The 26,377-nt window shown below is 35.1% G+C and overlaps 4 protein-coding genes, 1 non-coding gene and 1 pseudogene across 5 annotated transcripts; 2 read left to right on the forward strand and 4 right to left on the reverse strand.

The window, feature by feature from the left end:
- Positions 1-313: 313 nt before the first annotated feature.
- On the reverse strand, positions 314-3,763 carry LOC114406826. The gene is made up of 4 exons (XM_028369656.1): positions 3,010-3,763; positions 1,080-1,287; positions 854-983; positions 314-733 (listed from the first exon to the last, which is right to left on the reverse strand). The coding sequence occupies exons 1-4, from the start codon at positions 3,654-3,656 to the stop codon at positions 462-464; spliced, it is 1,257 nt and encodes a 418-aa protein (XP_028225457.1). The 5' UTR covers positions 3,657-3,763; the 3' UTR covers positions 314-461.
- Positions 3,764-8,318: 4,555 nt separating this feature from the next.
- TRNAS-UGA lies at positions 8,319-8,400 on the reverse strand. Its single transcript has one exon. It is a non-coding gene; the product is annotated as a tRNA-Ser (tRNA).
- Positions 8,401-8,792: 392 nt separating this feature from the next.
- Positions 8,793-10,850, forward strand: LOC114406828 (protein RESISTANCE TO PHYTOPHTHORA 1, chloroplastic-like). Its single transcript, XM_028369659.1, has 4 exons — positions 8,793-9,252; positions 9,421-9,631; positions 10,099-10,268; positions 10,348-10,850. Exons 1-4 carry the CDS (start codon positions 8,941-8,943, stop codon positions 10,372-10,374), a joined length of 720 nt encoding a protein of 239 aa, XP_028225460.1. The 5' UTR covers positions 8,793-8,940; the 3' UTR covers positions 10,375-10,850.
- Positions 10,851-11,440: 590 nt separating this feature from the next.
- Positions 11,441-12,776, reverse strand: LOC114406829 (annotated as a pseudogene).
- An 80-nt stretch (positions 12,777-12,856) lies between these two features.
- Positions 12,857-14,517, forward strand: LOC114406827 (BSD domain-containing protein C22A12.14c-like). The gene has a single exon (XM_028369657.1). It carries the CDS (start codon positions 13,032-13,034, stop codon positions 14,322-14,324), a length of 1,293 nt encoding a protein of 430 aa, XP_028225458.1. The 5' UTR covers positions 12,857-13,031; the 3' UTR covers positions 14,325-14,517.
- Positions 14,518-15,298: 781 nt separating this feature from the next.
- On the reverse strand, positions 15,299-22,326 carry LOC114406830 (RNA demethylase ALKBH10B-like). The gene is made up of 7 exons (XM_028369660.1): positions 21,583-22,326; positions 18,348-18,478; positions 18,090-18,207; positions 17,595-17,696; positions 17,326-17,441; positions 17,055-17,209; positions 15,299-16,494 (listed from the first exon to the last, which is right to left on the reverse strand). Exons 1-7 carry the CDS (start codon positions 22,043-22,045, stop codon positions 16,017-16,019), a joined length of 1,563 nt encoding a protein of 520 aa, XP_028225461.1. The 5' UTR covers positions 22,046-22,326; the 3' UTR covers positions 15,299-16,016.
- Between the last annotated feature and the right edge of the window lie 4,051 nt (positions 22,327-26,377).

Genomic DNA, 26,377 nt, shown 5'->3' on the forward strand with positions numbered 1-26,377 from the left:
ATGAAATACGATTTTTTTTTTGTAATTTTAAAGAAATTTCAATTAATAAAAGAGGATGTATTTTAAAAGAATGTATCAAAATGTATTGTTAGTTTCTCATCTTATAATATTTTGAGTTTGATTGTTCTCTCTGTTCACTAGAACCTTCTAGTTGGATAGGAAAATACACAATAATACTTTTTCCGTTTTAGAATGATCGATCTTTAAGATTTTTTCACACCGGAAGCAAATGTGTAACTCATCATATCTCACGCTTATTTCAAGAGTCTCAGAAATCAAAAGCCATGTAAATCCCAAAAACTAAAAGAACAAATGTGTAACTTATCATATCTCATACTTATTTCATGTAATTCTTTTGAAGAATATACAGAACACAATTAGGAAGTAGGGAAAAAACTAACTGCTCCATCTCCAAAGTATATTCGGTCGTATTAATTAAAAAAATGAGGAAAGAAAAGAATTCAATCTATATCTCCATTGTGTGTTTTCCATATACATTTCGATGGAGTTGATTTTATTCTTACAACTTTCTGTCTTCGTTGTCCCTGCTTCTTTGTCAGATTTTCCTGAGGATTACTATTTACTTTTACCACATCAACTTTCACTATGTGATGATCTGAAGTCCCTTTGGAAGATAGGACTAAGTAGGATCCAGAAACGAATTTATATGGAGAATCTGAGGAAGAAAATATGTAATCAACCCTAGTTCCATACTTACATGTCCCTTGTACACCTGCATAATATTTATAATTTTAGGGAACTTAGTATAAAAACAAGTTGAAATTTCAAAAGCCAGAAGCTTAAATTGAACTTTCGTAATTAAAATAAAAAGGTCAAGAGATTGTTGTTGTACTTTGTCCTTTGGCAATCATGACAACAGACTCACATTCCCCTGAAAAATCCTTAGCATCCGTGTAGTGTCTGCTCTTGAGATGTTTCATAACTTCAACCTTCGGTGTTGGCTTTCCCATCTCTTCATAGTACTAGATACAAATGAACCAATTGATAGAAATTAATATTTTTTTGTTTTATTTTAAGCCTTTACATAAAAAAATTGAGATTCTGCTGGATATATGTACCTTTACAATATCTGTCCATCTGTCTTGGGAATAATCTGTTTCATCAAGCGAATTAAGGCCTCCAGCTAAAATGTGTGGCTCATCATTAGATTGAATTATTGCATTTATCTGCTTCATTCTCCAATTCTCATCAAGATAATCAAGGTGGGTGCAGTAAAAGTGGAGTTCACCTTCTTGGGGTACATCGATAGTGGCCTTCAGAACATTCCTGTTGCCATAAAATTACAATTTGTTGCTTAATTGTCACATTCACCCTTGTTGCTCAGTCATTCTCTAACCCTCAAATTCCAAGGACATTTCCTTTTATTGTATTTATTCTAGCTAAATTGTTTTCAAGTTTTAACCTTTCACAGGCTGGATTTCCACTAATATTTCCATAATCATTATTTAACATATGGTCATTAGCAACAAATACCTTCGCAGTAAAGTAAGACAAATTTCTTTCTTCAAATCATTATGAAATTGAGTAAGAACAGTTTTATAATATTCTCTCCATCAAGATCAGACAAATTGGGCATCTAGCTATTTTCTTGAAACGGCAGCATTAGTTCTGCAATAGATATTCCAAAATGATGAAAATTTGTACGTACATTGCATTGTACATGTACAAATTTACCAACCATAAAATTATTTTATTATGCCGTCTCTGCCCCTAAAAGAAAAACAGGAGCAACTTGTTGCAGAAGCATGGTTATAATTTGGATTAAATATTTTAGTATTCTTTTACTATCGTCATTTGACAAATTTGGTTCTTCCAAAAAAAAATTGTGAACTTAATTGTTTATTATTTTAATTATGTAATTTTGTTTTATCTATTAATTTCACATTCAATATTTAATGAAAATGTTGTGTCAGTACATTTATGTTGAGGTGATATTCTATAATTAAATGTTAGATGTTAGGTTAACAGATGAAACAAAATTAGATAATTAAAGGGTGATATCACAAAAAAAAAGATAATTAAAGGGTAAGATAAAAAAATTTAAAATAAAATAAACAAATTTACGATATGGGAATAATAAAATATTAAAATTAAAATGAAACCTTGTATTTTCCAAGGAAATAGACTACGAGCATTAAAACGGCCAGAATATAAACAGTAGTATAATTAAATAAGTTTGTTGCACAAGACCCAAGAAGTGAAGTAAAAAATACTACTAAAGGGCGAAAGTCTTGTGTAGAGGCAGAGCTGTAAAGATTGATATTGCTTCATTTAAATATATATTGCGGTGTAAGTAAATAAATAAAGCAATCAATTGGTGTCAGTCTACATCATCCATAAATTCGTTCACAAGAATGTTGAAGGAAAATGTCAATCTCAAATCTCAAAGGAACATACATGCATAACATAACATGGGTGACAGACAACACAAAAGCTTAGTTGAGGACATTCTGCATCGCTGCTAAGTGCATACAGCTATTATCACAGTTGGTACGCGTGTTTCTTATCAACAGCGCCAGTTGCAAATAAGAATTTAGTTTTTCTGTTATCCTTATGTTACGTTGTCTCATGAAAAAATAACACTTCATAACAATTATATTAATATTTAATAATAACATTTAATTTTAAAAATCATTAAAATTGTATAATTTTAAAAAAGCAAGAACAACACAAACACAAAGAGAGATAAGCATAAAGAGAGAAAGTAGAGAAATCAGATCTTACAAATACAAGAAGGAAAGAGGTATTTAAGTATTCTCGAAATTTATTCTAAACTAGTGAGTATTTGACATCTAACATCAATTTTATCATTATCAAATCTCTGGTTTTTTGTTTTCTCTGTAACCAAGTCAACCCATAATATTTGTTAGCATTAGTAAAAAGTAATAGTAAGTGGCAAATATTCCAACAAGAAATTTGATTAATTAATAATTAAGATTTGATGAGATAGATAGATGTTAATTAAGTGGTAATTAATAAATGAATTACCTGTAATCGTGGTGATCAAAGATTTTCTGTAGCTTCCAGCGTTTAATGGGCCACTTAGACAAAACGGCGTTGCCGTATTGAGGAGCCCAGCTTTCAGCGAAGACGTAGTTCATTCCCAGAGCACTCGCCAAATCCGACAAAGGCTTCATCCCGTTCTCTTCCTCCGCTTTCACGTCTTGCAACCCCAAAACGTCGGCGTTTAGCTCTCTCAGAACTTCAACCACCGTTCTTCTCTGCCTCTCTTTTCCTCCTTCTTCGATTCTTCCCTCGGCGAAGGAGCCTAATTTCGATCTCTCATGCTCCGAGAAGCTCGTTTGGCGCAGCGAAATCTCGTTGTCGGGTAAGTTGATGGACACTCTCAGCTTCGACGACTTCCCCAGCAGCGGAGACTTGGACTGTTTCAGAATGCTTCGTGGTCGTCCTATGTTGTTGTTGTCGTCTGAAGTGGTGGTGGTGGCGGTGGTTGTTTTTCCGTCTGCTTCGGGAAGCACCGGTGCCATGGAGAAGAATGCGGCGTTGAACGTTGCGATTCGTATTGGTTTGGGAGGAGGAGGAGGAGGTTTGGGAGTGGGCTTGGAACGATGTCGTGGTGGCCAGCGGAGGTGGGAGCTGAGGCGGCGAAGGTTCTTGTTGAGGAATTTAAGCATGATGGAGTTTTCAACTCTCGCTTGTGCTTCAAAGCATGGGTGTGAGTGTGATATTAGAGAGTAGAGACTAGTCCTAAGTTTTTCTTTATTTTTACTGGGAGCAATTGTGACATAGATGAGGGTAATTTTACCAAAATATGATATTTTTACAAACTCATTATTAAAAGGGTATGTTTGGAAACATTTGGTTTAATTATTCATTTGCTTTTTATATATACTTACAAAAATTTGCCTTCTAGTTTCTTTATATAAAAACATTATAGTAATCTCTATTCTTACCATTTTTAATACATTTTAATCTCTAACATTTTATCAAATTGAGTTATTTAAATGGTTGATTTCGTTAACTCACTGGTTTGCCAAGTGAGCTTAATGACACATCAATATTTTTATTTTTATTTTTGTAAGTTTAAATTCAGAGTCTATGTGTATTTCATATTAGATTCTGCAATCATAATAATACGCATACAAACTGTTATTCTAATAAGAGACTCCAACATGACATATCACATGAACCTTTTGTCCAATAAAAAGAAAATACATTTTTTTTCTTTTTTTAGTTTTTTTAAAGTGATTTTTTTTCTATTTTTTTTCCGTTGGTAGTGTCAACATTTTTCTGTGTCAAACATATGACATGCATGCACTGAACTTGCCACTACTATTAGTACAACCTGTCAGGCACTGTCATGTCTCTCAAAGATGAGTTTTTTTTTTTTTTCATTGCAAGTGATAGCTTGTCAATTCATAAAATTTCTTATTGGACAAGAAGTTTGTGTGACATGTCATGTGAACTTAGGATATCAAATGATGAATCTACTAATCTGATTGGTGAGTTCAATGTGACAAAGTCACATGCAATCTTAGTCTTATTTTTTTTTAAAAAAAATACTTACATATAATTGAACTCACTTGTTAATTTGATGAATTAATCCGATCAACGGTCAAAATAGTTATAGTTTAATAATATATTTTAAAGAAATCGTGTTTTTAGTAAATAGTTTCTAAAAATGTCCTAATTTTGTTGAATCATTGTAAAACTTACAGATGAAGTACTTAAGATTAAGAATCTCCCCAAAGTGGAATCGTGGAAATAAGTTGGTGACATTTGGCAGTTGGCACCCGTTTAATTTTATTTCATTTTACATTTTTTTTCCATGCATAATTAATGATACAGAGTAGTTTAGTTTATTTTTGGATAAAGGTGACATTATTTGGCTGAAAATGAAAGATGGGTGGGACTCGAACATACCATATTGACAATGTCAGGCCCCAACTTCTCCGGTCCGGAACAGATAATTGGCTACCTTGAGTACCTTCAGTTGTTTTTATTTAGCAAATGACCCTAGTGTCCTTTAGCATTCTAGAGAAACAAGTTTACTTTCAACATAGTATAATTTATATGCATATAAAATGCACAAATCGATCATGAATATAATGTTATATTTGTTGCATCCACGTAAGTGACTTATGCAAAATTTCTCAGCTAGTGTTGTTGCCTTTTAGCTAAAAGTACTCTTATTCTTTTAGTTTTCCTTGTTTGATTGAAACAATGCAACAAACCAATTAAGGAAAAACAAGTAATAATAATATGACTGTGAGCCAACAACTCTGCTCATGGCCATGGAAGTGAGATTCTTGTTTGGAACACCAAGTCACGTGAAAGTGAAACCTGTGGTACCCTCTCCCATGAGCCTACCATTGTTCCAAATAATCAAAAGAATTAGGACCGGTGATCGACAAGTGAGATTTTCTATGATAAAATACTTCATCACTTTAGTTGGAAAGGGGACCTTAGCCTCAACTCATCACCTTTCCTTTGCGTTCTTCAGTATTTTACATCAAACATTGGCTTTGTGTCATAAGAGGATAGAGGATAACTGGATAAGTAATTATAAATACATGTGTGATATTAATATAGAAATACTTTAAGAAAAAAATAATTAACCTTTCCTTTAGGAAGATTCTATAAGAAAAATGAGATAATGTAGGGTCTCATATATACTTTTTTTAGGCAATGTAGGGTATCATATACTAGTACTATATATAAGATAAGCTTCTTGCGTTTTTATTTATTTATTTATTTTAAAGAATTCTTACGTTTTAGTTTATGTCACCAGACATTAATCTCTTCTGTAATTTAATTAATGATGTTCTTGACTTTGCCAATACAATTCCTAGTATCCAAATAGTTGCAGGGTAAACATGCTCCATATACCAAGGGAAAAGACAACAGTTAAAAGATAAAGTATGATGAATAATCTCGTTGTGATTTGCTCCTATTAATGATAATTGTTTTAGATATTTTCATATCCAAGTGTTTGACTTTTGTATATAGTTAATTGAAGCCTAATATTGAGCTTTGTTTTCGATAAATTAAAGCAAAATTTATTAAAAGATGGAAGTAGAAGGGATACCCCTCCCCCTTTACATCAAGATGCAGTCCTAGTTTTACAATAAAAAGATACACACAATATAGGATTTGACCACCACTCATAATAAGACATCAATGAAACTAACACAGGAAGGTCTGTTTGTAAACTTATAGCACAGCAACATGTAACATGTAAAATGTAATATAGATCACGTGCTGTCACTTTCTGTAGAAAATCAAGCATGGGATTAAGATTGAAAAAGAAAGACATGAACAGGGGTCTCAATGTACAAATAGTTGATTGCGAATCAGCGGCTCAACACTCAACAGGCTCATAGGTACTTATCTGCCTGAATAACGTAGTATGAATGATTTTAAGGAGAGGGGCATCAAAATGTCGACAAATGGCACCCACTTAAATCATTGTTTTAAAAATGAAGATTAGGTAAAGTAATGTATATTTAATGCTATGAACTAATATGTGGGTCTAGCTGGATTTGACGTATCAAATAAGATGCCAAATGCATAAATTTGGTCTTCAAAGCTCAGAAAGATCTCGGCATATTGACAAACTTTTTATTCTTAAACAAAGTTCCGGGTCTGGCCATTGGAAGTTCCTTTCACTAGAATATTTAATATATGTTAATAATGTGTAAAAAAAATTATATGTTAAAAATCATGTCACCTAATTAACTTTTTTATGAATGTTCAATTGAATGTTAACGAATTTTAATACTTACGCTTTTTGCATCTTTCTTCCATTCTATTAGGTATTCCTCCTTGTAATTGTTACTATGAATAAATAAATTAAAGAAAAGTCCGTATTTTACACATGGACTTTAGCTTATGAAGTGTTTGATGATAAGATAATTTATTCAAAGCTACTAGTTTCAATTGCAAAAATAATTGAAAAATGTCTGATAAACATTATATTATTATGTTATCTTACACATGGAGAAATAAGAAGGAAAAAAAATAGGTGTAATAAGAGAGTTTAATCTTTATATAATAACAATATAAAATAGTTTTATACTGTCTAATCATAAATTATTACTTAAATTATTTTAAGAAAATTATTTTAAAAATCAACAAACTTATCGTATATAATAAGTGGTGATTGGATGATTTTTTCTCATAAAGATTTCTAATGTGATGAGATGAAAGAAATGGAGAAAAATGATCAAGATTGATAAAATATTTAAATTAAACAATGTTTAAAACAGAAAATGATTCATGTATCATTACCCAAACTAATATAATCTCACGAACCGGGGGAGAATCTCTGTAATGGGTATACAGCGTATAACAGTAGGATGTGAATTAGCTGGGGTAAACATGCATTATTAGGGAACGTGCATGTATTGTTCAGTGGGTGTGTCCTACATATATAATATATGACGCCAGCATTTTGCCTTTGCAAATGCAATGTAAGAATGTAGCATTTCTATAACGGACACTTCTTTATCAGCTCCACGATGAAAGTTAGCCATCATTATAATTCCATTTTAACATGACATGAATCAGAGGTGAAATATTCTTTGAGATTTCGTGCATTGGCAGATAGAACTCATTCATTGCCTCAATGATTGTTCTGAAATGAACACTATCATTTGCTTAAATTTTCACCTTTTTCTCTCGAGCTGAAACTACAAGACTGGTAGTTGAGCTTGAGCACCCCTAAGTTGACATCATTCATGAGGTTAGCTAAGCATGTCCGAATCAAGGACAACTATATCTATAATCTATGTTAATTGTTGAGTGCTCTCAAAACAATAATAATGCAAAGTCGTCAAAGAGAGTCATTATTGCATAAGGCTAAATTCATTTCCACAAGGGCCAGAGCCCCAATACTATTAATTGTGCTCAATAGTCCCAAATTTACACCCTTGCAGCCTTAAATTTAATCATAAGTTTCCCATATTGTTGTCATAAAATAGGTCCATTTTATAATACCCAAACTGAATGTGGTGATATGTATATGTAACCCTTCTTAGCAGACAACATGTACTGGATGGGTCCCATTCCGAAGGCAAGTCTGGAGAGCGTTTCAGGGTTGGATGTTGTTATCATTATTATGAAGAAAATTGTTAAGTACAAGCCTTGAATGTTACTATTAAAAAAATGGAGTGCACGAGAGGAAAAAAAAGAAAGAGAATTTGGTATGTAAAAAGTAATGTGGTGAGAAATTAAGAGAGGTAGAAGAAAAATGAAGCATATGAATATATTAACCTAATCCACCTTCGATTTTTCAATCAAACTGATTGAAAAACAAAATTAAAAAAAAATAAAATCGTCGACAGCAGGGTTCGAACCTGCGCGGGCGTAGCCCAACAGATTTCAAGTCTGTCTCCTTAACCACTCGGACATATCGACATTATTGTTACATGTCAATCCGTGTCTTATATTAACAATAATTGTGGATTACGTTTAATGTTGCACAACAATAACATTTGCAGCTTGATTGAGCTAAGTATCTTTTATTGCAAATAATATCAATGTCATACTTTAGTAATGTTCTTTTACATATCATCCAACTGTAGAATGTAGATGAAGAATTTGAAGCAATGAGATTAAGCTTTTGAAGTTTGGGTTGTGGTATCTTCATTTCAAAACAATTATCTACCAAAAATTGCTTATGGAACCATTCATGAAATAGAAAGAGAAGAGTAAAACTAGAATGATAAAAAAAATTCACGTTGTTTACCTTTCATTTTATATTTATTTATTATTGTAAAACAAGTAAATTCAGACCGTTAGAGTTTAAGCGGGTTTCTGGACGTTGTCGTTTAGACGTCACTGCTTTGCTTCGTTCCAATTCCACCTCACATTCCTTATCTTTCTTCTTCTTCTTCTTCTCAACCGTCGTCGATTCTCAGTTTCCGATTGCAGAACTTGATTTCAGAATCCAAAAAAATGAACACGTTAATCTCACCGCCTTCTACAAACCGTTACCTTTGTGGGGTCCCTTACTCTTTCCTCTCTCCGCTTCGACACAACAACAACACCAACCTTAACCTTCCGAGGTTCCATTCCACAGTTGCTACCAACTTCTTGTCACACTCTCCGGTTCGGGCCACGCTCTCCGCACGTGCCACTTCCGATGAAGTAGACACGCAAACGGTGGTTGAGGAACTTTCAGAGGAGAATAAAGTGGAAGAGAACACCAACGAGGACAACACAAACACGTCCACTTTTTCTGCTCCAATTGACAAAGAACTTAAAAAGGTTGGTTTCTAACTTATAACTTCCCATTTCTGAATCATCCTTGAATTTCAATCTAAGTTTAATTTTAAGAGTGCTCAGTTCGTTAAAATCCATCCTTTCTTAGAGAATTACTTGAAATTAAAACCTCTGCATGATGATTTTGATGTTTTTTGTTTTGTTATGTGACAGGTTGCTCAGAAGACTGCTGCTACCTTTGCACCAAGGGCTTCCACGGCTACAAAAAACCCTGCAGTGCCTGGAACTGTTTTGTACAGTGTTTTTGAGGTTCAAGGGTATGTTTCAATGTTGTTGGGAGGAGCTTTGTCTTTTAATCTCATATTCCCTTCTGATGAACCTGACATTTGGAGATTAATGGGAATGTGGTCCATTTGGATGTTCAGTAAGATTTTTACCTTCCAATTTCGTTCTGAATTCATTGTTGTATGAAACAACAAGCACTTGCTTGCTGCTGCATGCTTTGCCCCTTACCATTCTGTGTAGGATGTTTGGTGATCAGTTATGAGAACTTTCAGAACCTTTTAAAGATGATGTATTTCTCAGAACTTATGTTTTGTGTTTGAAATTGAAGCCAAATGTAAATATTATCAGTTGTTCGTTCATACTAATTGTTGTTGGATTTTGTCACCTTAGAGGACAAAGTAATCTTAATTGTTAATGAGTGAATCAGTGGTTAGTATTAGATACAGATACATAACAAATCATAAAATGTTGAAAACTTGAAATGTCACCAATTGATTTATCATGTACTTATTTTACTCTTATTCCCTTTAGAAGAGTCAAATTCAAAGTTGTTCTTTAGTTAGTGTAAAAGAATTTATGATGATACAATCCATTGTATTTGTGCAGCAATTCCTTCATTACGAGCTCGAGATTGCTCAAAGAATGAGAAAGAAGCTCTCAACTATCTTTTTCTCCTCGTCCCATTGATCAATGTTATAATCCCATTCTTTTGGAAGTCCTTTGCTGTTGTTTGGTCCGCAGATGTAGTAGCCTTCTTGGGAATGTACGCATGGAAGGTGCATACTTTCAAGTAGTCTAGATTTACTGTTAGCTTTACTTTCATGTAACTTGTAATCTGAAGCGTGTCTCTTGCAGTTTGGATGGCTTCAGAGAACGGATTAAGGAACCCAAATTTGGTTAGTAAAAGTTATCAATGCTTGTTGGCTTTGTCTTTCTCATGGATCTCAATTTTGTATAACACGCAGCAATGAGATGTGACATTCCTTGTAGCACTTCATGGCCCCCAACTCATGGATGAGTGATTTCTGTGTTAAAAGTTTGAGTAGCCTTTGCATCTACTAGGGGAGCAAGATACCATGTTGCATTCGTTAAACATCAAATGAAGAGAATGTTATAGGTTCTTTAAAAAGTTTAGCATGTTGTATTATTGCCGTGTCTCACGTTGCAGGAAATTTGAAATTCCCGAATGTAATCAAGAACCTCCAAAAGATGAAATGTGAAGTCATGATACATATATTTTTGTACCACTGAGATTTTCGATGGCTGTAACGTATTTTCTTAACTGGACGAAAATTAAAATTTAGAAGACAGATGTATCCTGGTTTGTATCTGATGAATGAAGAGTAAGGGTTGTTATTTGTGGTCAGGTTCATAATTTGGTTAAGATGACTAAGCAGGAACGAACAACCAAAAGAAAATGCAAAAGACTAGAGACATGAAAAAGGAACAAGGCCATACACAGCCATTTCGAGCATATCCAGTAACCATCGCATTCCAGGAAACCAAATCCCTTTCACTCATCTTCTCAAATACAACAAAATTGCACAACAAAACAAACACTGCAATGGAGCAGGCACCAAAATGCCAAACAGATAGTTCAACATGGCAATGCTACTGGGTTGACTTCCCCGGCAATGCATTTCATCAAAAGCGGGTTTTGACAAGCTCATATAAGAGATAAACCCAAACAAATTGCACGGGCATGCAAACACTGCACCTGAGAAAGCTACGAAACACCTAACTGCAAGCTCAACATGGAAATTCCTGCGCAGCATAATTCATCAAGGAGGCTTGAATTTTAGGCAAGTCCTGTTTTCAAAATCATACTTATCTATTAAAATTTAAAATACAAATCATATTTATATACTAAAATTTAAAATAAGAAAATTGTATTTGGGAGATACAACTACCCTTTCTCCTTTTTTTAATTAAAAAATAGTTAGCTATCTCTATCAAATATGTAGATATATTTAAAATAAAAAAGTCATAGCCAACAAGTACAACTCGTTTAAACATTCATTTCCTTACTTCATCCATATGAAGTCCCTTTTGTACTTTGCTATCTCAAATGTGACTTACACTATTTTGGGAATTTTTACTTTTTGGAGTTACACCAATTTAGTAAATTGTAAACTAAATTACACTAGTCCGGTCAAAAAGCACCACCACTTCACAATCTACCGCTTCCTTTTGCTTGAGCTTCTCCTTTCAGCCTCTTTTTCAGCAACCAGAACACAAAACTCAGAACCAAGCATATCGTGCATTTCAAGATTCATAGATAGGCTTAGATCAATAATTCCCTTGATGATTTCCAATGTAATATTGAAGCCTAAGGTTGACAATACTCTAACAGCATTAGCAGCTCTGCATATGTAATTTCTTGTCTCCAATATTGTGTAAGTTTTCTCTTGTTCTTCAAGACTGATACAATGTTATTAGGCAATAAAACTTGTGGATCAGATTGGCTCACTTGATCTTCTACCATGTCATCTTTGGCTTCAACATGTTCCCCAACCCATATGAATCCATTACAGCCAAGTATCAAATCAATACCAAACTCCTCAAGATGATGGAAATGTTGTTTTTGTCTCTTCACTAAATAAGGTGGGACTATAAGCAGTTGACCTCTATTAAGCTGCCATACAACTGAAAGACATTAGTAATAGTAAAAAACTGAAGAAACAACAAGAATATATCACGTGCCATCTATATAATTCATGTAACCACCCTGGCAACTAGAACTATATTTACCCTCATTTCAAAAGGACTACCTCATATCTCAATCAAAAAAACATAATTGCGACTTAGAAGAAGTGTACTATTATATCTGTATGCAACAACGCCCATTTCATAAAGAAATTTGCATTTACTACTGTCTCCAACTTTATGCAATGTGCAACTACATTTTGTGGGAAAAACAGAAGCATACCTTTCCATATTTCCGACTCCTTGCTTGAAGGTGTAAGCCATCATGCTGGAAACCACAAACTTCGGCCTGTGTCAAATACATAGGTCCAGAAAATAATCAACTGTCATTTCCTTCATCCAAAGTACGTACTTTTCATTATACACAACACAACTGGACATACACAAACAACATCATTTTCCTCGAAAATGCAGCGCATGTTTAGCTCATCCGCAGCTGTCCTCCGCCTCTAGCATGAATAAATAATAATTCTGAATGAGAGGATTTCCACATTTCATCTTAATTGGGGCAGAAAGCACCCTTTTATTTAAACACATTTTTGCATGAGACAAATAGTAATTCTGCCAGTAGTACTATATCTATTATATTATATATTATTATATAATCATTAATTATTAAAAGTTTTTCTTTAAAAATATTAAAAGATTTTAATTATATTAAGCAGAAAATCAGTTTCAGAGTTTTGTGTTGTTGGGCGTTATCCTCAGCCTTCGGTTACGGGCTGTTTGTTAGTTGCTGGTTACTCCACGACGCGCACTCTACCTGATTGATTCCTATCTCATATGTTTAAAAATTCACAAAACATTCTAATCTTTCTGTCTCTGCATTCCTCATGAATTTCTTCACCTCCTTTTTCTCCGACGACGACGACGACGACGACAATGCTCGCCAAACCGAATCGCAAGACGAAGAAGAAGCGAGTCGCGATTCCGAGCACCTATCCGATTCCCCCACCAGCGACGGCGGCGCGTGGGAATTCAGCGGCCTATGGAAAACCCTAAGCGCGAAATCGGAATCCATCATCGATACCTACCGTCGCGACCTGCAGGAATTCGGCACCGGTTTGAAGAAGGAGATTGAGGTCGCTCACGGTTCCCTCGAGACGGTGGGCCACGTCATCGACCAGTTCGGAAACACAGTCGTCAAAGGCACCTCTCACATCAAATCATATCTCGATTCCGATAATAATAACAGAAACAACAACCCCGGCGGCAACGAAGAAAAAAAGAGTTTCAATTCGAAGCGCTATTATAATAGGTTTGACGCACAGGTTCGTGCAATTCAGGGTGACGTTAGCACCTACACCGAAGTGCCTGAGGATTCGGATGAGTATACTGATTGGAAATCAGGGTTTTCGTTGGAAGGGAAGAGTGATGAAATTGAGGATTTTTTAAAAGAGAGTGAGGCGATGGAGAGTGTTTTCAAGAGGGTTGTTCCCAGTGTTGTTGACCGTGACACGTTTTGGTGTAGGTATTATTATAGAGTTTATAGGCTCAAGAAAGCTGAGGATGTGAGGGCGAGACTCGTGAGGAGAATGTCGAGGGAAGAGGAGGAGTTGAGTTGGGATGTTGAAGATGATGATGATGATGGTGATGGGGATGAGAATAAGGGGAAAGAGGGAGATTCTGAGTTGCATGGTGATGGAACAAAGAAATTGAATGTGGAAGAGATGCATAAGTCTGGTGAGGAGGGGTCTAAGGAAGAAAAGAGAGGTGATTTATTGCAAAGCAAGGGAGATGAGTGTGTCGAAGAATCAAAGGTTGACAAGAACAAAGAGGTTGTTGAGAAGATGGGTGATGGAAGTAGTAAGAAAACTATCAATGAAGATGATGAGAGGAAAGATTCTGGTGTGGATTCTGGTAAGAAAGTGATAATGGAAAGTAAAGTTGATGATGGAAAAGATTCGTTGGTTGCAAATAAGCACTCGGGGAACAAGAAAGAGGAGGAGGATCTTGAGTGGGATGAAATTGAGAATCTTAGTAGAATTGATGAAGAGAAGGAAGTTCGGACGGGTAGCCCTACCAAAGTTGATTTGCGGAAGCGCCTCAGTGCTGCTCAAGAGCAAGACGAAGAAGACGACTTGAGTTGGGACATTGAAGATGATGATGAACATGCTAAGGCATGAGATATGAGCTTCACTTTCATGAGATTTATGCATGTAAGTGTGGTTTTCATAACAGAAACTAGCATTCTCTTTTTGTTTTTATATTTGTGTAAATTTCTTAGAAGTCTCATTCTTACACATTTTAAATGTATGAAAAACAACTATTTTAATTGATATATCCCTTCTCTTTAATTTTTAACAAATGTTTTGGATACACTTCAATGTATGGTGACTCAAGAAAATCCGTGCATTTTGAAACCAATTGGAAATAGCTCCTTCACGTGGGAAAGTCTTTCAACTCTCTGGCCCATTTACTACCTAAGTAGTTTCGAGGTTTCATTAACCATTTCACGTGATGGATAGTGGTTTATTTTGTTTAATTTTAAAAAATTAATTTTAAAATAAATATTTTTTATATAAATATTTTAAAAAAAACAGATAAGATTTATTTTTTAAAATAATTAAAAATCATTTTTTAATCAGCAGAGTAGACAAACACACTAAAAAACATAAAATTATTTATTTTATTAAAATAAGTATTGATTTCAACAAATAAATTTAAACAAACTAGCCCAAAAAATCAAATGTGGAAAGTTGATATGGAAAAATAGTATAACTTACGATGTTATCAATGCATCCCTACTTGATTTCTAATATATAAAAAAAATTATATTTATTGATTTCTTAACCATTAGTCTTAGCGAAACTATTTGTTCTATTGAAGTGCTTTTCTTTTACAATGACATGAGGCTATGGTATACTTCTTTATTGTATTGCTTCAAATAGTAGAAAAATTCACCAAAATAGCTGATATATCTGATGCATACAGCATATAGATGTGCAGATTTAGTAGTGTGGGTTCATTTACTCCAGAAATATATATTCTTTCAAATTTTAGAAGATAATATATTAATTCTGAGTAAGAACTTTCAGAAAGATGCTAAATAATTTGAAATGTCCATCGAGGATAAGAGTACTGCAGAGTTAAATCTTCACCGGAAGCATTTAGAGCAATCCTTTTTATTTCAGTAGAAACTGTTATTAATTATAAGTTACTTTAATTCAAATTAACAATAAATACATTAGAGATGGGTACTTATTATCTATACAAGTCTATAAAGTCAAAATATTTCACTATAAAGATTAACCCTCCTATATCATAATGGCAAATTAAGTAGACGATCATAACCATTCATCCTCATAATGATTTGATTTTCCGGTGTTCTGCTGAGGAAAAGGAAAAACAGAATCCATCAAGAGATCATGCACACAAAAGGGAGGAATGTTTACTACCTTCCCCTCCCATTCTCTATTAATATTGCTTTCCATATCCTGAACCACTTTTAATACTCATATGTCTTGAAGCAGCTTCAACAGCCAGCAGACAGCAGACTCAAATTAAACCTCTAAATGAAAATATAAATGACCATTCTTATAATTCACATTCTCCAAATTTGGAAGCAAGACTTCTCCAAATCCCTGAAGCTGATAGGAACGCACGAAAAACTATTGTGCATACTAGATTCTAAGGTATCTATCTAAAAAGCAAGTTAAAGGGGAAATGTGAGAGAAAAAAAATTGAATTTAACAAACTCTTCTAACAATCCCTGTGCCCGTTTGTACAACAAAATAAATACTCCACAGTCCAGATCAAATAACCGAGGCAATTCACATCTCTTTAAACCCATGGCAGCTTTGAGACTAAAATCATACCTATCCTTCAACAGCAATGCTGGGTTCAGAAGTGGACTCTCCCATGTGTGATTCAACTGGGGAGGGTAATTCCATAAGGCGTCCTTTTTGAGCGCGCGGTGGAAGATGCCTTGTATGTTTTCTGGATGCTCCCTTCCAAGGCAAGAAAACCCCAGTACCACCTCGAGGAAGTTTGCGAGTATTTACTGCCATAGGGCGCATAGGAGTTAGCATGACCATTGGAGCACTAAGTAATCCCCATTGGGGCATCATATCCATAGCCTCATAGCCATTTAGAGGTCCCTTTGGCAAAGTAAAAGGGCTAGAAATGCTTGGGTGCCAAAGAGTCATCGCAGTTGTCATGGTAGGAGTTGGTGATTGGCAATGATTGGAGTCTGGTCTCACTCTAAAGAAGGTGATGCTCACCCTTCTGTTAGGGGATGGACACATTACGTACCTTGCCATGTCAGCACTGTTTCCTCTCATCACTAAAAGAGACCTGCATTGCGTTTCAACATCTAATCACGTATTGTAAAATACTACAATGTTATGGACCAAAAGAAAGCAATTGAAGAAATGCAAAACAAGTAATAATAATAAGGCTTGAGTTAAATGCCAATCCTATCAGGGTATATTGAACAGCCCCTGTCACTATATCCATAATTCCATATCTAACATTCCTTAAGAACATCTCAGAAGCTTTCAGACCTTTAATGTAGAATTTAATACTTATTCAAGAAGGAGAACTTAGCCACTTCAAATACATAATATACTATACGAATGAGAAAGGGATATATGTGGAAAAATGAGCTTTTCCGGGATCAGAGTGGAGACTTCTAAAGGGATAATGATAAAATATTAAAACTAGGTGCCACTTCTCAAAAATTGAAACTAGGTGTCACTTCTAAAGTTGCATAGCTTATTATTCATTTACATGCTGTCAAATAAATGTTGAAGGTATTCTGCCTTGATATCCAGAAATATGACAAGAATATTAAAAATAAATAAATGGTGGATTAGAACCACACCACTAAAGAGTGTAAGTTGTTTAATATATACCCCTCCTTCAATGAGAGCATGAGTGGCCCCTTGTAGTTCCCATCATTTTCACTCGTAAGGATACGCCCAAAAGCCATAGTTGATTCAGAGAGAAGAAGGGTGGATAGAGGTTGGTCCAAATGTGGTGGTTTCAGGAATGGCTGAGAAAATTCCTCCTACAAATTATAAAATTGTAGGTTACTCCCTTGTAGAAATGAATGCTTATAGTACCTTTCAGAGATCAGACTAATACACGACAAGGAAAGTGATTAGGAAAACACGACATGTTTACCTCTTCAAAAAAGTTGATTATACAACCATTTGGCCTTTTGTACTCTGGAATTAATTTCCATTGAATAAGGTGATCAATGACATCATGAAGAAGTGCTGGAATCGGCTCTATGTTGTCTGTAAACAAAAAAGGAAAACAAGCCGAATTACTATCTTTATAATTTAGATTGTTTTTTAATATATCAGATTAGAAGAACCAAATTACAGTTTTGTTAAGGTGGAGAAAGACTGTCAAATTATCAAATCTTCCTTTTAATAATTTCTTCTTACTTTTGGTATCGTCCTTTATCTGTCCAAATATCGGAACACCCAACTGAATCAGCTCTCTCTTGTTTCCCTTCATCTGTTTGTTGAATAGTATAAAAGTTTCACCTACATTTTATTCAAGAAGATTAGTTTAGAACGTAAAATACTATATACAACAGAACAACTTGCTTTAAATGCATAAATCTGTCTTGTGATTGGTACAAACAAGAAAAAATTACAACGAAGACATACAACCACAACTGTGTTAAGAAAGATAATAATCAGTCCAAAAACTCTCGACCTATTATTATGGATAACATAGAACCTGATCTTGATTTATTAAATAAATTGAAATAAATTTGCTGCCATTGTATAAGTCCCAAGTAAAACTATAAACAGCTTCCATCTGTCTTCATATTTCATTGTGGTTGAGGATGACCGAGATGATTAGAAACCTAAAAATTAGCATGATATAAAGTAATTGAAAGTGCAGGAAATAACGAGTTAATGGTGACTTACCTGAGAGCTCCCCGTTCTGGCCAGCAGCATGAATCTCATTCACAAAATCAGTCAGCTTGCAGATTTCTGATTCAGAGAAAACATCCTCATACAACTTTAATCCTTTTACAACATTCACCTGCTAATTGCAATCATCTGTCATTCAGCAATATCCAGCTACTTCTTATTACAAAAACTAGTGATACCAGCTCTATGAATCCATGCTTCTTTATTAAAAACAATTTATTGACTATTGAGGTTGTAAACAAAAGAACTTGCCATGTGCCCCTTCACGGACTCCTTTGCTGTGAAACCCTTAGTCAGCTTTATCTGTGAAGAACGTCCTTCACATTCTTCATGATTGGAACATATATTGGTGTTCATCACATTGGGTTGCATTTCCTGAGATCCTGCACACCAGACCAAAGAAAATCCATGCAACTTTCAGCACTCAACCAAAAGGGGGGATGGATTGACTTATCATATTAAAGTGCAACACATTTTAGTCCAAATTCAACATATATTTTCACCAGTATAGTTGATAGCTATGATTCATTATACGTATCTTTGGTTGCATGGTTAGTTTAACTTCAAGCCTTTGGTTATCCTGTAAAGTGATGGTTAACCGAGAGAAGCAGAGATATTTCAACAAGGGTAAGCAATAAACCAAACATTGTCATGGTCACCATTAGCTAAGATTGATAAACTGAAATTTCATCATTTAACAATTGTTTTTGCTGTGTGATTGTTGAGAAACATTTGCCGCCTTCCAACAAAGTAACCATGCGTTAGTCCTCCCCCAAGCATAACCAATACCAATGTCCCCCCAAGCACAGAGTACGGTTAATAGTGACAAAATGGGCGAGCCATTGGAACAAACAAAAGTACGATGACATGTCCCCAGTAAGGGTATGAACGCAACCGGCTGCTCAAACATGCTTTGTTCTTTTCGGAACAAAATAAAAAAAGAGTAATAATACACGTATAACAAATTCTTACATTACTTTTTATAAAATAAATCCTTTTATCTATCTCTGTCACATTATTCATCTTTTCTCACATATTTCATTCTATCTCTTGTACTTTATTTGGATGAAGAATCAAATATGCAAGAAACAAAAAAAAAATAAGAGAGAAAAAAAAGATAGAAATTGAATAAAAAAGAAGTATTATTTAAATAGATAGAAATACAAAAAAAGTGAATGACACTTAAATGAGAAAGGTATAAAAAAATAATAATGATATAAAAAATATTATACTGACTAAAAAATTGAATTTAACCCAAAAAATTATTTATTTCTTTACATAAAATATTTATTATTATTTTAATTTTTTAAGTTATAAATAATTTATTTAAATTTTATAAAAATCCAAACAAAGGAAACAGATAATAAACTTCTTCTCTCCCATTTCACAGCACTAGAGAAGAAGAAGAAAATTCATCCAAAAAAAACCTTTTTAATTTCTCTTCTTAAATATATAGTTAATTTTTTATATGTATTTTAATGTAAAAATGTCTTTTGATGCACATTCAAAACATGTAACCAAACTAGTTTGGTGTTTGGACCCTCACTAGCCTCTTCAATCAAATGTTCTCAACAACAAAAATAGGACCATTAAATTATTATGATTAACCAAGGAGCTAAAGTATTAAAAAAAGATGATGACAGGAGGAAACTTTGACCGCAAGGATCCAGGTCCATAAGCAATCATGCACTAGGAATTATTGTAGAAGCATTATTAGTACTCCTAAACAGAACATGTTTTGTTTTCCTTTTCTATTCTTTTTCATTATTAGTACTCTCTATTTTGAGTATTTTCCTAAATCCTAACACCCTAACCCATAATTGAAGTCCATTCATCGGATCCTCCACCCAAGCATGAGTCGACAGAGTAGAGACCCGCCAAATTGGACCCCATCAAGGAAACTCCACAACACTGAACACCACACCAGGGTGTTTCATAGGTAATAGCACCTAATATGTCAAAGCTCAACTACCCACTCATTCAAGCCCCCGAACCCGCACGTGGTACGATACCATTAGATGGAACCACTCACGTGACGTCAAAACAAGATCATTATGCAACCGGCTCGTAGTATCGTTCACTTCAGCCGACTCTAGTACTAATAAGAATTAAAAAATGCACACATCTCTAGATGTCTCCCCCTATCAACGTTGTGGTATTCGCCCCTGCCACCATGCTCCCAACTAACCGTGACACCAAAGGTACCAAGACCGTGTTCAGAAAATAAGGAAAATGATAAGAAAAAGCCAAAAGAATGTATTAAAGTAAGACATCTCAATTCTTTTTTATCTTGTATTTTTTCCATACTAGTTGGGGACTTAGGTTTTCAATAAAGTATTAAATATTTTATTAATATAATAGAATCAATTCAGAGATGTGAAAGAATAAATGATGAATAATAAGAATAATTTAGTAAACTTGTTACTCATTAAATTATTTATTAATTTTCTTATTTTTTTGTCAAAAAAAACATTAAATGTCAATTTTTTTACAATAAATGAAATAATTAAGGAATTAATTAATAGAAAAATATTTAAAACACTCGGTATGATAATTGAAAATTATGATGAAACCATACTAATAATAATTTTTATATTTTTTGTCATTTTTAAGATGAATTTTAATATTTATATATAAGATAAAAAAATAACAGATATATTTTTACATTTTTTTAGAATCAGATATATTTTTAGAATCATATAAAAAAGATATATCATACATTGTCCGCGTATTTTAATTAAATTCTAGAAAAAATGTAATAAAACTAATATGAAAAAATAAGAATTCAAAATCAAAAGGTAATGTAATGAAAATAAATTATCAAACATATTCTCTGCGTGACATTAGTTTAATAACATCTACTTATCAAGAAAATCAAAAGTTACAAAAACATTTTAAAAAGAAGGAGGGGAAAAGTGAGAGAGACAAAAAAACCCTATTGGCGATGATTTTGAAAATTAATTGGAAAATAAGGGCATCAAAACGTTGAACGACGTCTGCGGTCTATCATTGCGCAACCGAAAATTGACTTCAATATATAAACTAATTTTCATGCCAAATAGGCAAATATCCTTTGGTTATTTTTCTTCGCCACACAGCAGGGAACGAAAATAACTTTTTTTCCTGATATAAATATAATTGTTTTATGAAAAAGTGGTGAAAAAGAAATATAAAAGCAGAAAACCAAAAAGTTTGCTCCTATGAAGAGACACAAAAAAGTTTTCACCCTTCGTGATTAACAAAACATAAGTAGTAACTTCGAATAATCTAAAAATTAAACTGTGTTATCTCCTATCTCGCTTTAAGAATGAAAAAAAAAACATTAAACCATTAAGTCTCCGGCAACAGGTGGAAGATGAATCGCGAAAGAGTATCATAAAATATCAAAGACGATTAATTGAAGGTGAATCGTGTTAATAGCACTGAATTGAATAGAAAAAAAACAAAAAAGATTAGAGGAGATCACTGTGGAATTGATTATTATTACCTGAATCAGTAATTTCACTGTCCGGCGAATCATACACTGGCGCGGCATCGTCGTCACCACCGTCGTTTCCGCCATTCTCCACCGCTTGCTTCTCCAATTTCCCTTCCTCGTCGAAGCTGCTCTCGCTTTTCTTCGCGGCTTCGGTCTCCGTTTTCTTCTCGGCAACTCTGCGGAGCTCGAGAGTGACGTCGGCGATGGAGTGATACTTCTGCATCTGGATGACGGGGATCCAGTTGAGGCGGCGGCGGTGGATGGCGGTGAAGGTGGCGTCGTAGTCGGAGGATGCAGCGGCGAGGTGCGCGAGGTGGCCGCAGAGAGAGTCGATGATGGCGTTGGCGGCGGCGAACTCGCCGCGGAACCAGGCGAGAATGGCATCCTTGGCGAAGGAGTCGGAGACCAACAACGGCGGCGGCGCCACCATTGCCGGTGGTGGATCGGTCCGCGATGCTGGGACAGCCGCCATGGCTTGAGGAAAAATGGTTCAAAACAAACGCAGACACAGAACACAATACAAGACAGAGAGAGAAGAAAAATAAAACAGGGTTTGATAATTTGTTATTATTGTTGCAATGGAAAGGGTTTTGATTTTTAGTTAGAGAAAGAAGAATTGAGTGAGTCTCATGAGATGCAGTGCAGGGGAGAGGGGGGGTTTAAAGAGGAGTGGGATTTATTGTCCCTCTCCTGTTCTGTTTTTGTGTTGTATGCCAAATCCGTACACTCGAGACCTTCCTACCGTGTAACGTGGCACAATCACACCACACTTTCATGTGCCTGGCTTAAAATGCTACGTAAAGGTTAAAGCTATTAAAAAGATAATTATTCTTTTTTACTATATATGGATAATAATTAATAGTTTTTAATTAAGTTTAATTTCAATTATTTATTTTAAGTGTATGATCAAAACTTATTTTTTTTAAAAGATTCTCGTTTTTTTTAACCCATTGATGCAAGGAGACACGGGGTGAGAAGATGAAGAAGGTGATGTCGTCACCAAAATAGTAGAGGGAGGGATTATTGAAGTTGTAAAAGAAGGAGGGGCACCACACGAGTACTAGTGGTTGCCACACTGACACTCAACAAATGTGCTACAATAATGAACAACGGCATCACAACAGTACTGGCTAAAGCAGTTGTTGCACTTTCTTCAGCACCATTATCTAGCTTCCTAGAGGTCTTTGACTTTTTACAGTTAGACGACCCAGTACCATCATCAAGCTTCCTCTTTGCCAAAACAGAGGAATGAGCGCTAGGTATGACCTCAGCAAAAATAACAACAAGGCCAACCTCACTAGCAGGTTGACCTCTTTCTCCAAGAATAAGAGTAGAAGCAGACGGTGGCACAGTCTCACTCCCAGGTCCGACCTGCTTCACGAGTGGCCTTCAGGCAAACTCACCCACAATACCTACAAAACAAGCAACAACAACACAAGCAAGTGTTAGTCTCGATTGACATCGACCTCAAACATAAAAGAGGACAAGATTAAGCACTTTACCATCCAAGGCATTGAAGGGGAGCTCGTTGAGGGAAAAAACAAAATGGCCCACTCGTCCAGTGAAGCCGACAACAACTCCAAAATAGCTTTGTCGACCTTCTCCACAAGGGTCAACAGATCCTCATCAAACGACTTGACTTGGTATGGTAAGATTACCAATAGAAGCAGAGCTCCTTGTCCCTATTGAAAATTAGTGGCAAACCATTAGCCACGACATCAGTAGCTAGGACCTTAAAGAAATGGTCCTTAAAATGGCAAAAGACGTTTTATTCGAACTCAAACAACTTCTTGGACACACTATTCAAGGAAACCCAACCAATCTTGCCAGTTAATTTCATTTAGAAGAAAAACAAGAAGATCGACACATTGGGTTAGATGTTGAAGAAAAGGCACAAGTGCTGAAGCAGAGCACATTGGAAAGTGGTCAAGGAGAGAATAAGACCCAGGACCTCAAATAGATACCTATACATAAAGAAGAAGGGCAAACTAATCGACGCCGCTCTCAAGAAAGTGAAGTCATCACTCCCGCAAGTCTGAATGACTATCTTGCAAAAGTCTTAAGGGCTTGCCTGTGTCACCTAGTGTTGAATAGCAACAGAGGTGAAAGATGACTTATATTTTAAAATGTCGTCCTTCACCCACTCACACCCAACGACGACAGGTGTGGATGACGACGACCTAGTGCTATGGCTACATTGCAAACGGGGAGATGCCCTGGCATCTCCACCACCACTACCTCTCCTCAAACCCCGAAAAGCAAAAGGTAGGAGGATCACATTAACCGAGACAGACTCATCGGAAGTAGTGGAAGGTCGCACCCTCCCGCGAGGGCGAGAAGTGCCCCTACCAATATGGCGCGACGCCCTCACCCTCTCCAAAAAGGAAAACTCGCTATTGAAGGCACCACAAGGAGTATCCTCCAACAAGGAACCGCCAATAGAAATGACCTCTCGGTCCATCATGGATTGCTCAATCGAGATCCCAGAATCACTACCACTCATGTCGATGGCAGAGTTAGACAAGAATGAAGACATTGTGGAAGGCAAAATACCTTAAATAATTGAAGAAAATGAAGGAAGAAGAAAAGGGATTGTGAGGAGAAGGCAAGGAAGCAAGAGATCAAAGTAAAGGTGACTCGAAATCAAACGTCCATTCCATTTAAAAGGGATACGGACTTTTCAGTAACTAATGAGAGCGAAAGTGGTTTCCTAAATTTTCGTACCATGATGCACCCCCACTCACCCACGCACCACGATTCTAGTACGTGCCCACCCTATAATGACTCATCTCATCACTATGATATCACCACTCTAAACCGCATAAATTTCAATTTTTAAATGAAAACTCCGTTAATTTGCTTATGAAAAATGAGAGTACATTTTTTTGCGATATACATTCACCAAATAATGCACAATTACTTCAATGAATATATATATATTAACTCGGTACACATCATTCACATAACAGAAAGTAAATTAGCTCATACATATAATTAAATCTATGATTTACATCCTCAATTCAAAAAAAAGAATTATAGAACCTGTTATAGAGAAGTTGATTAACAAAACACAACTTTCTCTCAAAATAATTCTAACGTCATCACGTCCTCAATTCACATACTCTATTGTTTTCTGTCTACTCCCATGAATGAAGGTTCATGATCATCACATGTACCAACCACACGGTACAAAAATTGCAAGGGTGAGTTTATTATAAAAGAAATTAACACAAAAATCAAAGAACCATGATTAGTAAGAAAACATTAACAAATACCATAATCGTACACAAACATCCCTTAGTCCAACATACACTCAACAAGTAGTCATCATCTATCTAAAATTCCAATCAATCATGCTCAGTATGATGTATGCATCTGACATCAACTCTCAAATTTAATGTGGTATCATTCATCAAGAAATAACCTAAGTTTGTCCACACGACACTCCCATTTAAGAAAACTAGGCAACGAGTGTCGAGGTCATCCTATCGTGCACGGACAACTCCCCCCCATGGTGATTAGCTTGAGTCTCAAGGGAGTTCTAAACCGAGTGACATGTCCCCAAGTACAAGTATTCTCCCTCATGAGAAGCTATAAGTACTTACTAACAAAGTTTATACTATTTCCATGTAATATGAAGTATGAAACATGGGCACCATCAATGCACTGACGGTAGATAATTAAAGATTCTAAGTCATCCACCTCCAGAGATGTTTAAAACTCTTTAACCACTCTATTTTCCTCTCCAGGAATATCCATCATGGTCATTGCACCTCCATGTACATACACAACATACATCATCACAATGAAATTTTGAACATCAACAACATCTTATCTCAATGTCATTATCAACATCAACATTGTTTCATTTCAATGTCCTTCTCAACATTAACATCAACTCATCTCAATGTCATTCTCAACATCAACATCATCTCATCTTAATGACATTATCAACAACAACAATATCATTTCATATCAACATAATCATCAGTAACAACATCATCTCATATCAATATTATCATAAACACCAATATCATCTCGTATCAATTATTATCAATATCATCTTGAATAACATCATCATTCTCTATCAACATTATCATAAACATCAATGTTACCTCATATAAATTAGTATCATCAATCACAATATCATCAGTAAATCACATTCCGCACATACATAATATATAGTTCATGCCTGAGATTTACACTCTCCAAGTCTTCAGACAACACAAGTTTAATAAAAACATTAATGTCATTTATCAATAACAAATGTATCGCATCTCATTAGTCAAAAACATTATTTTACTTGAAAACCAACACACACAGGGCAAATATACATTCTCATAATTGGGTTCCCTGACCCCTATTATGGTATCAAAGCCATAAAATTATAATAAAGTCCCTTCATCTATCATGAGCTCTGCGTCAGTTCCTCTTTGTGTCGCTAAGAGACCTCTCTCGTTCGCGTTCGTCAGTCCAAACACAACGTTCTATATACCAAATCGAAGGAAATTTAGAATAGATTTAAAAAACAAGATTAATAACAACATTCAAAGTCAATTTCCCCGGTCAAAACATAAAGGGCTATGGGGCGTTTCAGATTCTATTAAAAGGAGACGTTATTTTGAAATTTCGATCACGCCAATGTGAACGGGGTTCAACGAAGATCACAAAAATAACATCAATTTTATAAAAAGATAACTTTTATAACGTCTCATTTTCAAGGGGTTTTTCAAAGGAAGCGTAAAAACATCCTATTACAGTATCCAAAACACAAGAGACACTAAGAGAAGCTCAAACTAAATAG

This window comes from Glycine soja, chromosome 3 (genome assembly GCF_004193775.1).
Source record: "Glycine soja cultivar W05 chromosome 3, ASM419377v2, whole genome shotgun sequence".
Taxonomy (NCBI): domain Eukaryota; kingdom Viridiplantae; phylum Streptophyta; class Magnoliopsida; order Fabales; family Fabaceae; genus Glycine; species Glycine soja.

Bases quoted from the DNA above. Each gene is read 5' to 3' on its own strand.
- LOC114406826 (XM_028369656.1), bottom strand. From the start codon at position 3,656: ATGCTTAAATTCCTCAACAAGAACCTTCGCCGCCTCAGCTCCCACCTC. The intron at 1,288-3,009 runs GTAATTCATTTA...TTATGGCAACAG, and splicing joins TTTGATCACCACGATTACAG to GAATGTTCTGAAGGCCACTA. The intron at 734-853 runs GTACAACAACAA...AATATTATGCAG, and splicing joins CATGATTGCCAAAGGACAAA to GTGTACAAGGGACATGTAAG.
- LOC114406828 (XM_028369659.1), top strand. From the start codon at position 8,941: ATGAACACGTTAATCTCACCGCCTTCTACAAACCGTTACCTTTGTGGG. The intron at 9,632-10,098 runs GTAAGATTTTTA...GTATTTGTGCAG, and splicing joins GTGGTCCATTTGGATGTTCA to CAATTCCTTCATTACGAGCT. The intron at 10,269-10,347 runs GTGCATACTTTC...TGTCTCTTGCAG, and splicing joins TGGGAATGTACGCATGGAAG to TTTGGATGGCTTCAGAGAAC.
- LOC114406827 (XM_028369657.1), top strand. From the start codon at position 13,032: ATGAATTTCTTCACCTCCTTTTTCTCCGACGACGACGACGACGACGAC.
- LOC114406830 (XM_028369660.1), bottom strand. From the start codon at position 22,045: ATGGCGGCTGTCCCAGCATCGCGGACCGATCCACCACCGGCAATGGTG. The intron at 18,208-18,347 runs GCAAGTTCTTTT...TGCAATTAGCAG, and splicing joins AGTCCGTGAAGGGGCACATG to GTGAATGTTGTAAAAGGATT. The intron at 17,697-18,089 runs GTAAGTCACCAT...AATAAAATGTAG, and splicing joins CCAGAACGGGGAGCTCTCAG to GTGAAACTTTTATACTATTC.